The sequence below is a fragment of the Sinohyriopsis cumingii genome, chromosome 1, assembly GCF_028554795.1.
Source record: "Sinohyriopsis cumingii isolate HCF-2022 chromosome 1, ASM2855479v2, whole genome shotgun sequence".
In the NCBI taxonomy this organism is placed as follows: Eukaryota; Metazoa; Mollusca; class Bivalvia; order Unionida; family Unionidae; genus Sinohyriopsis; species Sinohyriopsis cumingii.
The window spans coordinates 96,755,094-96,768,969 of record NC_142961.1 but is presented as its reverse complement, the minus strand read 5'-3'; the positions used below and the strand labels follow the sequence as shown (position 1 = coordinate 96,768,969).

Genomic DNA, 13,876 nt, shown 5'->3' with positions numbered 1-13,876 from the left:
AGGAATAACTGAGACAAAATGACTCCAGTATCAGTTTTATTTAATCTATTGAGAGACATCTATTTTTGGATAATGGATGTAGAATATGTTGTAGGAAGAATAGAAGAGGAATGGAGGCATGGAGATATGAAAGACTTGGTAACCAGTCAAGTTCAAGGCCTAAAGACAGCAAGAGATATCATAGCAGGGATGATAGAAGAAGAAGTCAATAAGTCAAGAGGCTTCATTAACCCACCTTACTTCAGAGTGGGAAGTTTGAAGGAAGCACTGGATCATGTCATCCAAGTCCGGTGCTTCCTAGAAAAGATATTGTACTGGACAGAGTGGAGGAATGTAAAATGGGGGTTGGACAAGATGAAGAAAGGGGAAGATCTGATGAGAAAAGTAATGGAGGAAGAAGTAGAGAATATTAAAGAGAGATGGAGGGAAGAAAGAAAAGATGAGGAAAACAAAAAGAAAAAGGAGGAGTTTGAGCGGCTTAACAAGAATTGGATGAAGATACAGACGAAGTTTAGAGAGTTGGGCCATCCTGACTGGTTACCGGAGTCAGATATAAAGAAGAAGAAAGGATTATTAGAAAAGATAAGGGGATGGATGAAGAAGTGGAGGAAATAGAAGAAGAAGAAGAAGAAGAAGAAGAAACCCAAAGGCCCTTTTCAGGGCCACTCCAATTTCTCGAAAAGAAATCTACTTTCCATTGCCTACCCCATTTTTTTTTATTTGTTTAAAAAAAATAGAGAATCCTCCCCGTTTCAATTTTCGTATGTTCCCTTTTCATAGACCCCTCAGGTCGGAACCTTATTAAAATAGGGTCCCAACCCTGTTCCATTTTCAATTTCCCTTGAGGCTAGAGTGACCCAAGACTTTTTTCCCCATGTTCAATTCCCCTTGAGGCTATAGTGACCCATGAGTTTTCCCCATGTTAAATTTCCCTTGAGGCTATAGTGGCCCATGAGTTTTCCCCATGTTAAATTTCCCTTGAGGCTATAGTGGCCCATGAGTTTTCCCCATGTTAAATTTCCACTGAGGCTATAGTGGCCCACTTTACTACTTTTAGATGATCATTTCATAGCAATAAAAGCAGAATTGGGAAAAGTGACCAAAACTATGGAACAGCTTAGACGAACTAGTCCTTTTTTCTCTGTTTTTTCCTGACATTACTGGTAGTAATGTCAGAAACAAATAAGAGGAGATATACTTATTGGTCTATGGAAGAGCTGATAAAAAGGCTATCTAAGGTTTCCAGTCTGTCTGGTTGATACCCGGAGGAAAGCAGCATAAATGGGGTCAAACGAGTTGGTGGGTGATTCTGTGTGATAGTAAACTACGCTATATTGTCTACTGAACACAAGACTGGGAGAGTCGTGCCACCCACTTTTCCCAGGTGAGCGAACTCGGGATCCACACAATGCTATATATCCATTTTTGTTCCTGTTGTCTTTTGGCACCCATCCAGAATGACCAAAACATCTAATAAAGTGAGGAATGTTTGCAGGGGACGTCACTCTATATTACTCATATTAAAGTGTTTTTTGTACAATTTGTCATCTTATGTAACATTTTAGTCTTGAAAATGTCAACTGTAATCAATGATCTACCAGAGGACCTTCTGCTGAAGATATTCTCATACTTTCTAACTAAAGATCTTTGTATTGCGGGAGGGTAAGTCACGTTCTCTTAAAAAGAGTCGTATGCAACACGAACTTAGATCCATAGGTGTTCGACGCGAGCTTGATGTTGAAAAACAAAAGCAATAATTTGAAGGAAAAAAAAATCATACCGAATGACAAAATTGCCTCAAATTACCACATGCCCGTTCTGACACACTGTCTATCATACTATAAAAGTGTCTCTTTTAGTCCTACAGTGTAAGACGTATCACATTTATGCATTTGTGCATCACCCCACCACCCAAAATAGGTGTGCGGAGAACTCGCCCTGGAAGAACTCGCCCCAACGTATCTGGAGAAGTCGTCCCAATTGGTTGGAGAAGTCACCCCAAAACTTGTCACCCATATAACCTTTTTATAACAGAATTATATCATCTTTTACGTGATTCATATTTAGATTTTTATATATACGCGATCACAAAAGAGATATTAACTGGTAATCGGAAAAAGCAATATCATAGTAATATTTATAAGGACGAATTTAAGCCTTTATATAATCTAATGAATGACGACAGTATAGTGATTAAAAAGGATGATAAGTCAAACACTATTATTATTATGAATTAAGATGATTATGTTAAAGAAGTTGAACGTCAATTAAATGATGAAAAATACTACAAACATATTATCGAAGACCTGTCATTAGAAATTAAAAAAAAAAATTCAACATGGATTAATGAGATCTCTAAAAATAATAATTCTTTATATGAGGAATTTGATACTTTCCCTCTTAACATACGTATACCTCAATTCTACATATTACCCAAAACTCATAAAAATCCTGATCATAATTTACCTTTAAATTTTCCAGGTTGTAATTCATATACTGAAAACTTTTCCAAATGTATTGATAGCATTTTACAACCTTTAATGAAATCACTTCCTTCATACATTAAAGATACAACTACTTTCATTAAAAAGTTGAAGTCTATTCCACATCTATCTGATAATTTCAATCCTGGTATCATTAGATGTAACATCACTACATACCAACATTCTGCATGCAGATGATATTGAAGTGTGTAAATATTTTCTTGATAACAATCCTAATAATAGCACACTATTTAGTGAAGATATTTGTAAAATAATAAAACTTATCATGGAAAATAATTATTTTAAATTTATTAATACAAATTACATAAAATAATGGGTACATCAATGGGTATTAATATGGCTCCTTCATACTCTTCCCTTTCATGGGTAAATTAGAAAAGGATTTTCTTCAAGACAAAAAGTTTAATCCATCTCTTTGGTTCAGATTTTTAGATGACATATTTTTGATCTAGAAGCATTCCAATGAAGAACTGAAAAAAATCATTGATTGCCTAAATCATTTTCAACTGACGATTAAATTTACTTATACTGCATCTGGTATGCATTTTTCAATTTTAGATGTAAATGTAATAAAAAATATTGATAACACTATTTCTTCAAATATTCATATCAAGGAAACTAATATCCACCAATATGTGGAATATTCTTCATGTCATCCCATGTCATGTAAAAACTGTATAACATATAGCCAGTCCAAAAGATACTGACACATTATTTCAGATGAATGTCAGTTACAAAATTCATTGAATAAATTACAAACATATTTACAAAATAGAAATTATCCTACACACGGAAAAGTTGAAAACTTGCAAATTTTATAGATTTAATAAGTTATTAAGTTGAAGAAAAACAACAATAAATAAAGCATTAACAACCATGTGGCGACATCTCAGAATTGCTATATATGATCCTTGGGGCGACTTCTCCAGGTGAAGTGGGGCGACTTCTCCGACCACCATGGGGTGACTTCTCCTGACACCTGGAATGAGTTCTCCCATGGCAAGTTCTCCATGGGGTGAGATCTTGCTGGGCAAGTTCTCCATGGGGTGAGTTCTCCGGTATTCCACAAAATATAGGGTGATGCGTTTTACGTTGTAGGACATGAAGTAGGTAATTTTGTCACTCAGTATGATTTTTTCCCCCCTCAGATTATTGCTTTTTTCAACATCAAGCTCACGTCGAGCACCTGTGCTTAGACCAACAAATAGTTCTCCGCCTTTGCTACCAGTAATGTCAGAAAAAAAGAGGCTGAGAACTACCTGGTGGTCTGATGCAAACTACGCTGTTCTGGCTTTGTATTCATAAAACTCATCTTGAAGTGTACACTAAAATTCAGTTGTGAATGATTAAACACGAGACAATGAATTTGCAAGCTAATGTCCAAATGATACAATCTCACGTTCTGTCTCTGTGCAAACATTGACATAATCTTAACTAAACTGACAATAAATAAAAAGATAAAATTTTCTGTCTTTAAAATCTATTGCGTGGCAAAATCATGAAAATGAAGGCTAAATCAGATGCTACCTTTATTGTTCTCAATAGTTCAGTAGGGGGTTTGAAGGTAATGCAGTTTTCATTTGTGTTCATCTTATTATTTATTAGAGACTAGATGGTACAGTTGTTCAAATTTCCTTGCTGGTTTCTTTGAGCAAATCCTGGCAAGGATGCACGCACATAGGGGCATGGGGAGACCACTCCCCACCCCCAATTTCAGCTCTCAACATGTTTTATTCTACATCCATAAAACTTAACTGCTGACCACTCATGTCCCCCCTCCAAAAATAATAATTCTGCAGAACCAAGTTGTTCTTGACAACCATAATGTTACCATTGTCAGAATTGAATATGAAACAGTTTGATAATGAAACATGCTAGTCAATATAGAAAAATGAACATTAATTTGGACTGACCATTTAGGGCTCGTCCATTTAGTATGTATGAATGGAGGGGGATAACCTAAATGCCTGTGCCTGCATATGGAGGGGGGGACTACTGATAATGTATGTATGCATAGGAAACAGGGTGTTGGGGTGAAACCTCTATAATAAATTGTCTAATATGTAACCTGTTGGACTGGGTTCAGTCGGCGTTTGAATTTTAACAGACACTTGACAAACTGTTTAAAGTTATGCTTTTGTTGTGATGTTGTGATTTCGATTTTTTTTACGTAGCTTTAACAATTTTTCAGTGATATTGCTACGATGTCTGCAGTGTGGCAGTTTGTAGTGATGTCTAGCACTTGGGCATCGTGCCACAGACATGAAGCATGATGTCTCACCCAGTCACATTATGCTGACACCAGGCCGACTAGTCCTAACACTAACTCTTAATGCTGAACGCCAAGTGAGGAAGCTGTTAGTACCATTTTTGTAAATCATTGGTATGACTCGGCCATGGATTGAACCCATGACCTCCTGCATCTGAGGTGGATGCTCTAACCACTAGGCCACCGGAGCGGTACTTAAAGTTATGCAGCTTATTTATTTGATGCAGCCAGACATTCAATGTCGGTGGACTATCTGTTTTATTAAACATGTTAATATTATTAATCCTTTATGGTTTCTGCATGGATTAAATATATGCCGTTCTATAGATTTCGGGGTGGTGGTGCGTCAAGCATACATACGCAGGTGGATGTGTGTGTTTTAAAGTATGTATGTGCACAGGGAAGGGTCAAACTTTGCCAGATTTTTGCATACGTACTAAATAGATGGCCCCTAATTGGGAGAAGGGGGTGGATGGAGGGGACATAATATCTTCAAGTTTAATGAGGGTTTTACAGGTAATACAGCAGTAATAAATGCCTCTGTCCAGTACATGCATTAACACCTTATCAACAAAAATCAACTGTGAAAACAAGTGCATCTTTTATATTGTCTTTCAGTCAGTCTATTTTATTGCTAAACTCATCCTAAAAAAGCTTGAGTCAGTTAATAGTTCTGTTTAAAAAGATTAAGATAATAAATAATAATAAAAGAGAACTAATCTGAATGTTCAGTTAAGATGTTGAATATGTTCTGGTTGTCCTGATGTTGCATACAGGGGGTTGCTGCAATTTTGATGAATGTCATACACTGCAGAATAACTTGTTTTGTTTGTAGTATGTGCAAAGAATTAAATTCTCCCCATTGCTATAGTGCCTCACAAAAGAAAAATTCTGTCAACCAGGAGTTCTGAAATTTTAGATTTGCTGGACTTTGCTTACTTTTTGAATCAAAGGAAATAGATGTAGACATTTTACCTTAAAAAATGAATCACACTTGAACACTATTCTAATGACTGAAATAATCTTGCTGACTCCAAACAAATGTTGCCTTTGTTCACAAACTTGCTTGTAATCTTTAATACAGATGGCTTAAACATTCTCATTCATAGGCAGAGATGTGTAATTACTTTTGTTCTTCAACATGCATCTTTTTGATTATCTATAACTCAGAATGAATTGGGTTGTCCACTTTGTGAACCTGACCTATGGATATTAACATAATATGGTCCCCCAGTGCAGTCATCAAAGGATTTAGTGCATTACCCTAGCTTTACAAATCTATTAATATGTGAAAGGGTGGTTATTTACACCAGACCAACTTGCCTTTTAATTGCTTCACTGATAATTAGCTGTATAAACTGACCAAAGGATTGTTTTATATCCACAAAACTAACATTAAATATGAAAGCATAGGGACATTTTTGACTCCATCATGTTTAAATAATGGGGGCAATCTACAAACTAGGGATAAAAATAGAAGCCTGAAAGAAGAAGAAATAGATAATGGTAGTAAAATGGGTAGTAATCAAGGAAGTAGCAAGATCAAAAAATGAAAGTTATTGCAGCAAGATACCAAAACATGTTACAATGTTGTAAGAGTGCACATGTGAGTACATGAGAAAGTTCACCATTAGCTTCCCATGGGTCATTGGTTCTTTCAGGGTTTTTCCAGGTTCTTCCTCCACCAGTTATACTGGCCACCATGTTGAAAATGGCATTAAACCCTATAACACCACCACCAATAACAACAGCATTCAGCTTTAGCGATGTCAGTTTGATAATATTCCATGACTAACAAAATTATTTGAGCATACATTTAACTGTTGCAATATTATTATTATTCTTGTGGTAATCATAATATGATAATATTTAGAAAATGAAAAACTTGATATGTATGTACCCCAGTGGAAATGGCAACTTAACTATAAGAATGAGCAAATGATATTGTCTCAGTGGTTTAGTAACTGTGTTTTCAGTGAAGCTTATTTAAATATTCTCCTTTGATTTTCAGGGTGTGCAAAAAATGGCGGAGAGTAACAAATGACAGTTCACTGTGGCACCATGTTGACCTTTCACCTTATAGACTCAACCTTCAGAAGATTTGGAAGATCATTAGGGCCCACCTGTCCGAATGTCTTCTATCCATTAAGCTACGGGGATTTATGGACTCTGGTGGGAATTTCATCATTGTGATATTGATTTATATTATGTGCTCTAAGCAAACATCCATTTATTTGTATTACTCCATTGTTCTCATTAAAAACCAGCACCAGGGTAAAATAGCTTCTACTCTTAGAAAATTCAATGCCCATGAATTTAAGTACCAGTACCGACAAAAATCTTTTTCTTTTCAACACCAACATAATTTAATGTATGCAAAAATAACTGAATTTGCAGTAATAATTTCATTGTTATGAAATTAACATTTTTCTTTCTTGTAAACAGAAACAAAATGGAAGTCCCAGTCTGTTTCAAATGCCATGCTGGACGATATTAGAGATCGCTGTCCTAGTGTTGAAGAGCTACATTTGTACTATGTTAACATAAGTAACATTGATGCTCGAAAGTTACCATCAACTCTTCATACATTGAAGCTTGACCGCTGTTCATGGCAGCCACGCTGGATAAAGTCCGGAAATCCATCTCTCCCTAGTTTGAAGTCTTTATCTGTCAGTCACTGTGTGCGGGTGGACAATTTTGACATTGAAGAATTCTGTCAATACAGCAATCTGAAGGAGTTAAATTTATGTGGATGTTATAGGGTCAAGGACAATGGTCTTCAGAAAGTTGCAGAAAATCTGCCTCAGCTTACTCATCTAGATATTGCAGCAACGTCCATCTCTGACCTTTCTATACATCATATTAGCAGGAACCTGAAAGACTTGCAGCATCTTTGCCTGAGACGCTGCTTTGAGATTACAAATGGTGCATTGGCAACACTAGTATCCAGTCTGAAGAAACTTCGCTATCTTGACATCTCTGAGTGCAGTTCTATAGATGCTGATGGCCTGAGAGCACTGCAAAAGCTGGAATCTTTGAATACTCTTCTCTGTGGACCTAAAATACCCAGTACTGTACTGGAGGAGCTGCAAAATGATCTCCCTTTATGTAACATAACTTGCGTCACAGGGAAAAAGGCAGCTGTTATTTGATGGAGTAGCAGAAAATGAATAAAATAAAATATAACTTTAAAGGAGTACCTCACAGAATTTGCACCAATATTGGTCAAGATGACATTGTGTTTGTGATATAATTTCTTTAACGTAGATTATAGTGTGTTTCTCATGGCCAAATTTATATTGACTTGGAGGTGTTTCTTCCCTCACAGCCTGTGGCGTGATGTCAGCTTTCAGTTATTTAAGAATAGCCTGTGTTTCTAATAATAAGGCACTTTCTATATCAAGGCCAGTTGAGATCTGCAGCCTGACTTGATATTGTTTGAAAATTTTAGTGTAACACTTCAAACAAAAAATGCAAAATCATTTCAATAGAAAATACTCACCAAAGGTAATTGCTTGCATATTTTTCTCAAAATATTTTATAATTATTTTTATAGCTTCTCTTTTAAGAGATAAAAAGAGAAAATCACTTGAAATACATAGAAGTAAGATTACATGTACTGTGTAGACACTTTTGATCCTACAAAGGGAAACATGAGTAGCAATATCTCATAAGATGTTTTCATCTCTTTGATCCTGTTGAATGTTCTATTACATGAACCATCCAAGGCACTCATCTTTAAAGACCACTCACACATATCACCTCTCTGTGAGTTCAAGTATCGGACATTAGTTTCCTGTGGATCGGTGGTTCTTCCTCTAAGAAAATATACAGCTGCCATGTATAGCCTCTCATGTTCTTAAAAATGGCATTAAAGCACACAAAACCCCCCAAACACATACATTCTAGTGTTCTACATTTATTGCCTTTGTTAGATGGGGAAAGAAGATTTGTTCACCCAAGTTAAGTCACCTGTATGGAACATGACTTGTCATGGGTGAACAAATTTTCATAGCTTCCCCAAACAATGGATGTAAATTGTTAATTATACTTAACTGAACAAGACAGAGAAATATGATGTGTGAGGAAGACATGATGTCACAATGTACAATTGCATGAGAGACACATGTTTTGTTACCTTACATGTGGCATTTTATATGACCAGTAGTTGACACTGTTACTTTCATAAGGCATAATACAAATATTTAAAACAAGCTTATATGTTTTAGAGAAACAGATAAGATGTATTGTGTATGTGTGCTTCATTAGCAATGTAAACTTCACATAGACATGTTTGTATCACTAAGCATTGTTTTGCACATCCTTTTTTACTCAAATTTATTGATTTAGAATTTGTTGTTGTTGCTAACATACATGTAAAAGTTGAAAGTACATGTATAAATATCTTATTGTTACATTGCTTCCTCTACTAATAGTCAATTTCATCGTATCATATGTAGATGACAATTGTCTATAAACTCATTGATTGTCATAGTTATCGAAGATATAGGATCATCATTTACTTTAGATCACATGACTAAACATGGCTGTTGCTATACTGTGTTGTTGATCATGTTTTTGGGAACATGTCTACAATGTTAAATCATGGTTACATACAGTGGTGTCACTAGGGGGGGGGGGGTGCAGACCACACCAGATGACACCATTAGAGGGGATGACACCAAAATGACTGTCTTAAATTTTTTTTGAATTTTTGTGCAGGAAGGAGGTCTGTGAGGGTGACACAATCATTTACCACACTGGGTGACACCAATCCTAGTGATACCACTGGTTACATGACTGAGTGGCTGGAGTACTTATGAAGACCCAAAATTAGTCAACCTTATTAATTTGGTCCTCTCCCATAGGAAAAGGCCAAGATAGTATAGTTAAATACAAGTAGATATTATATAAAATAAAGGTTTACATGTTTAAATATGAATGAATAAAAGCAAGTTCATCTTTGTAATGCTGGAATTGTAATTTTTTTTTTGTGTAGAAATTCCAAATGAAATCTTGTGTCATTTTTCCTTAATGTATCAAATGTCTTATTTTAACATTCTGTGCTATTTCTGATCTTATTTGTTTTACATCAGGATGAAATGAATTTTTGGAAGACTCATGTACATTTCATTTTTATATAATATTTATTTTTGGATACATCATGAATAAACTGGATTACAAAGTTGATACTGTTTTTTCTAAAAGTAAATTTAAAAGTAAAATTGATACTAAGATGCTCTTTAGTCTGTGTCATTAATTTGATTTCCATTGAGACAACTATAATAAACTGATTCCTCACTACATTACTGTCTGGTGGGTCAAACTTTTATACTGTGTTATAAACAAGTTGTCTTGTACTGAGGTAGATTCAGTATCAAATTTGTTCCAAAAGCAGAATTCATGACCATACCAAACTAACTGAGGAACTGTACTATAGTAAAGTGCCCTACAGTCTGGTTGATTTAATATCAAACTATATTATTCCAAAAGTGGAATTTGTGACCATATCAAACTATACGAGGAACTATACTATAGTAAGGTGCCTTACAGTCAGGTAGATTTAATATCAAACTATATCATTCCAAAAGTGGAATTCTTGACCATATCAAACTATATGAGGAACTATACTATAGTCAGGTGCCTTACAGTGAGGTAGATTTAATATCATACTATATGAGGAACTATACTATAGTCAGGTGCCTTACAGTGAGGTAGATTTAATATCATACTATATGAGGAACTATACTATAGTCGGGTGCCTTACAGTGAGGTAGATTTAATATCATACTATATGAGGAACTATACTATAGTCAGGTGCCTTACAGTGAGGTAGATTTAATATCAAACTATTTCATTCCAAACGTGGAATTCCCATAACCATACCATACTATATCAGGAAGTAATCTATAGTAAGGTGCCATACAGTGAGATAGATATAATGACAAAACTATATAATTCTAATGTGCTTTATGGTGAGTGACTACTGCATGTCTTAAATTGAAAGGGAATCATGGTACTGAATTGGTACAGTATCGGGGTTTGTAATCAAAGTCTTGAGTGTTACATACATGCTTAAACAAGCCTGGATTGAGCATTTCCTTGGCACAATATAGTTAGTAACTGCTGTTTAACCAAAACAAAAACAGAACAAAAAAAATATTAAAGTTCAGGGATTATTGCTTTTGCAAAATGTGATTACAGTTGAAGGTATCTTTGAGCTGAGGTAATTGAATAAATTACATTTCTTTTTTAAATTGAAATCACCTTTTGAATTTTGACTTAGAAGTGAAATAAAAATAAAATATCAAGTTCTGGTTTTCATTTACAGTTGTTGTTGTAGGGTTTAACGCCATTTTTCAGTACACGCCAGTATTAATGGTGGATGAAGAGCCCGGGAAATCCCCGGAAAGAACCACCGACCTTCGAGAAGCTACTGGCAAGCTTTCTCACACACACACACACACATGGCCGAATCCGAGACTCGAACCCACGCAGAGGTGAGATAGCAGTGATCCGTAACGGACTAGCGCTTTAGACCACTCGGCCACTCGGGGCCCCGGCTTGGACTGTTTTAAAAGAAAACATTTGATAGTCGGCTACATGTGATTATTTAAACTTTCAGTGATAAATAATATATGATTATGACTACCAATTAAAAGTAATTATCCCTGCGCTGCCTTCAGAGTTTTCCACCCATTACTAATAACATGGATTTGTTTCAGATTTAAATGACTTGGTTAACCAGTAAAGCCTGTTTGGAGAAATCATCTGTCTTAAGGGACCAGGTTCTCCATCTACAGATTTATTGATCCTATAGTGTTATGACCTGTCCTAAGAGACCTGTCATGAGAGACCATTACGTTTTGGCAGAAGTGCTGGTGTTTTAAAACAGGTTCGACTGTACCTATAAGTCAGGTTACCTGTGGAATATGAGGCCCTTTTTATGTACAGCCATCCAGGTGTACGAGAACTTAGGATTCTTACCGATTTTCAAAATGGGTCAAAATTAAAAATGAAGAAATGACTGGTAGTGAACCTGTCATTGTTGGATCAGTATATATAACCCCTGAAGGTTCGAAGTATAGCTCTGATGAAACATTTAATGAAATAGAAAATGAAATGCTACATTTTTCTAATAGCTATAATTATATTAGTTATATTTTTCTTGTTTGTGACTTAAATGCCAGAACTGCTACCTTATCAGATATCTGTAATAACATTCTTAATACAAACCAGGCTGAAGTACTCAGTCTCGACAATGACTCAATAAATTAACAGAGGGGACTGAGCATCCAGACAAATATGGTATACCCTAGGTACGGTACTCACAAGACAGAAATATAAATAGGTATGGTATGCATTATTGAATTTTCGTAGAAATAATAACGTGTATATTTATAACAGAAGGGTGGGTGTAGACATAGGAGCTGGAAAATTCATATCTGGTGACAAGATCATAATTATTTACAAACGAATTTAAGTGGCTTTCAATTGTTACAAAAGTCGGACTTTCACCCTTTGCATTCAGATATGTCAGATAGTCACTGTGCTTTATCATATCAATTTCGAAATACTCTGCTACGTGTACTTGATGGTTCTATCACAGAAAATATACCCAAGAGATTGTAGGATACGAAAAGGAAAAACGAATCCCTGGTGAACATAAATAATCAAAGTCTGAATTAAATTGACTGTGAATTGCATGAACTCATCAATAAAGATAATATAACGCAAGACGATGTAAATATAGTCATCAGTGACTTTAAAATATTATAAGCTCGGCTGAACCAACATTTGCTCATAAAGGACACAAAGCTGAATGCACACAAGAAAAAAAAGCCGACTTAAAGCCATGGTTTGGCATTTAGTATGAAAGCCAACCCCCCCCCCCCCAAAAAAAATATGTCCATTTGTATCGGAAAGTCCACGAACTTAGAAAAACTGCAGAGGAAGCTAATATCCTAACAGCCAGTAAACACTGTAAGAAAACTCTTGCTAAACATTACTCTAGTTTTAAATAAAAAATTATTGCAAAGGAAATAACATTTTACAGTCAAAAGATCCAACGAGATACTGGAATATGATAAATAATGTCGACAGGAAAAAAAAGAACCAGTTCAAAGTGTGGTAATGCAAGAGGTTTTGAAAGAAATAAACTTAGTGAACACGGATAGTGACGGCAGGTTCAATCAATACTATATGTTAATGAATATATAAAAAGCTCAATTGCTGAAATGTTAAATGTACATGTAAAACTTTTTAATATGATCTTGAATACTTGCTATATACCGGAGAGTTGGACCAATGGTGTTATTGTGCCAATTTATAAAAGATAAATGTGACAAAACCGATATGACAAATTAGCTATTACTTTAGTAAGTTGTCTTGGTATAGTAGTAGTTAAGTGGGCCACTTTACCGTCAATGGGAATTAGCATTACAAGACCCCTTGGGCAACTCTAGCGTCAAGGGAAATTTAACATGGAGAAAAATCGTGGGCAACTCTAGGGACAATGGGAATTTAACATAGAGTTTGGGTCTGTCTAGGGACAAGGGAAATTAACATGGGGAATAGAGTTTGGGCTTTTGGGATTTTTTTATTTTTTTTAAAGTTTTTTTTAAATTTAAATTTAAATTTAAATTTAAAAAAAGGGGTAGGCAATGGAAAGGCTATCTCTTTTCGAGAAATATGGCTGGCCCTGAAAAGGGCCTTTGGGTTTTCTTCTGCTTCTAGTTTCTTCTTTTTCTCCACCAAGTTCTTATTTTATCTCCAACACTCTTTCTCTTCTTTTCTTTCTTTTTTTTCTCCTGCTCTTCTTTCTTCTTCTCTTCCTCCTCTTCTTTCTTCCTCTTCTCATTTTCTTCTTCTTTTTCAATCTTTTCGTTCCATTTGCTTATTCTTATTCTTTCCTCTTCATCCTCCTTCTCCTCCTTTATTTCTTTCATGACACCACTAATCTTGTCCTTTACCTTTTTTAAGTTATTAATTTCCATCTTTACACGATGGGGACTATAGGAATAATGGTCTTCAACCAGTCTTATCAACATCTGCTCCATCATTCCTAAGTTGTCTAAAACGTCTTGTAATGTTTGTATTTTGT

The 13,876-nt window shown here is 35.3% G+C and overlaps 1 protein-coding gene across 1 annotated transcript; it reads left to right on the top strand.

Annotated features, from left to right (window-relative positions):
• The first annotated feature begins 1,499 nt into the window (after nucleotides 1–1,499).
• LOC149807392 (F-box/LRR-repeat protein 12-like) lies at nucleotides 1,500–11,084 on the top strand. The gene is made up of 3 exons (XM_089966200.1): nucleotides 1,500–1,662; nucleotides 6,785–6,945; nucleotides 7,219–11,084. The coding sequence occupies exons 1-3, from the start codon at nucleotides 1,574–1,576 to the stop codon at nucleotides 7,923–7,925; spliced, it is 957 nt and encodes a 318-aa protein (XP_089822326.1). The 5' UTR covers nucleotides 1,500–1,573; the 3' UTR covers nucleotides 7,926–11,084.
• Nucleotides 11,085–13,876: the final 2,792 nt, after the last annotated feature.

Excerpts from the sequence above, each read along its gene's own strand:
- LOC149807392 (XM_089966200.1), top strand. The coding sequence starts at position 1,574 with ATGTCAACTGTAATCAATGATCTACCAGAGGACCTTCTGCTGAAGATA. Across the intron at positions 1,663-6,784 it reads GATCTTTGTATTGCGGGAGG|GGTGTGCAAAAAATGGCGGA; the intron begins GTAAGTCACGTT and ends TTTGATTTTCAG. Across the intron at positions 6,946-7,218 it reads ACGGGGATTTATGGACTCTG|AAACAAAATGGAAGTCCCAG; the intron begins GTGGGAATTTCA and ends TCTTGTAAACAG.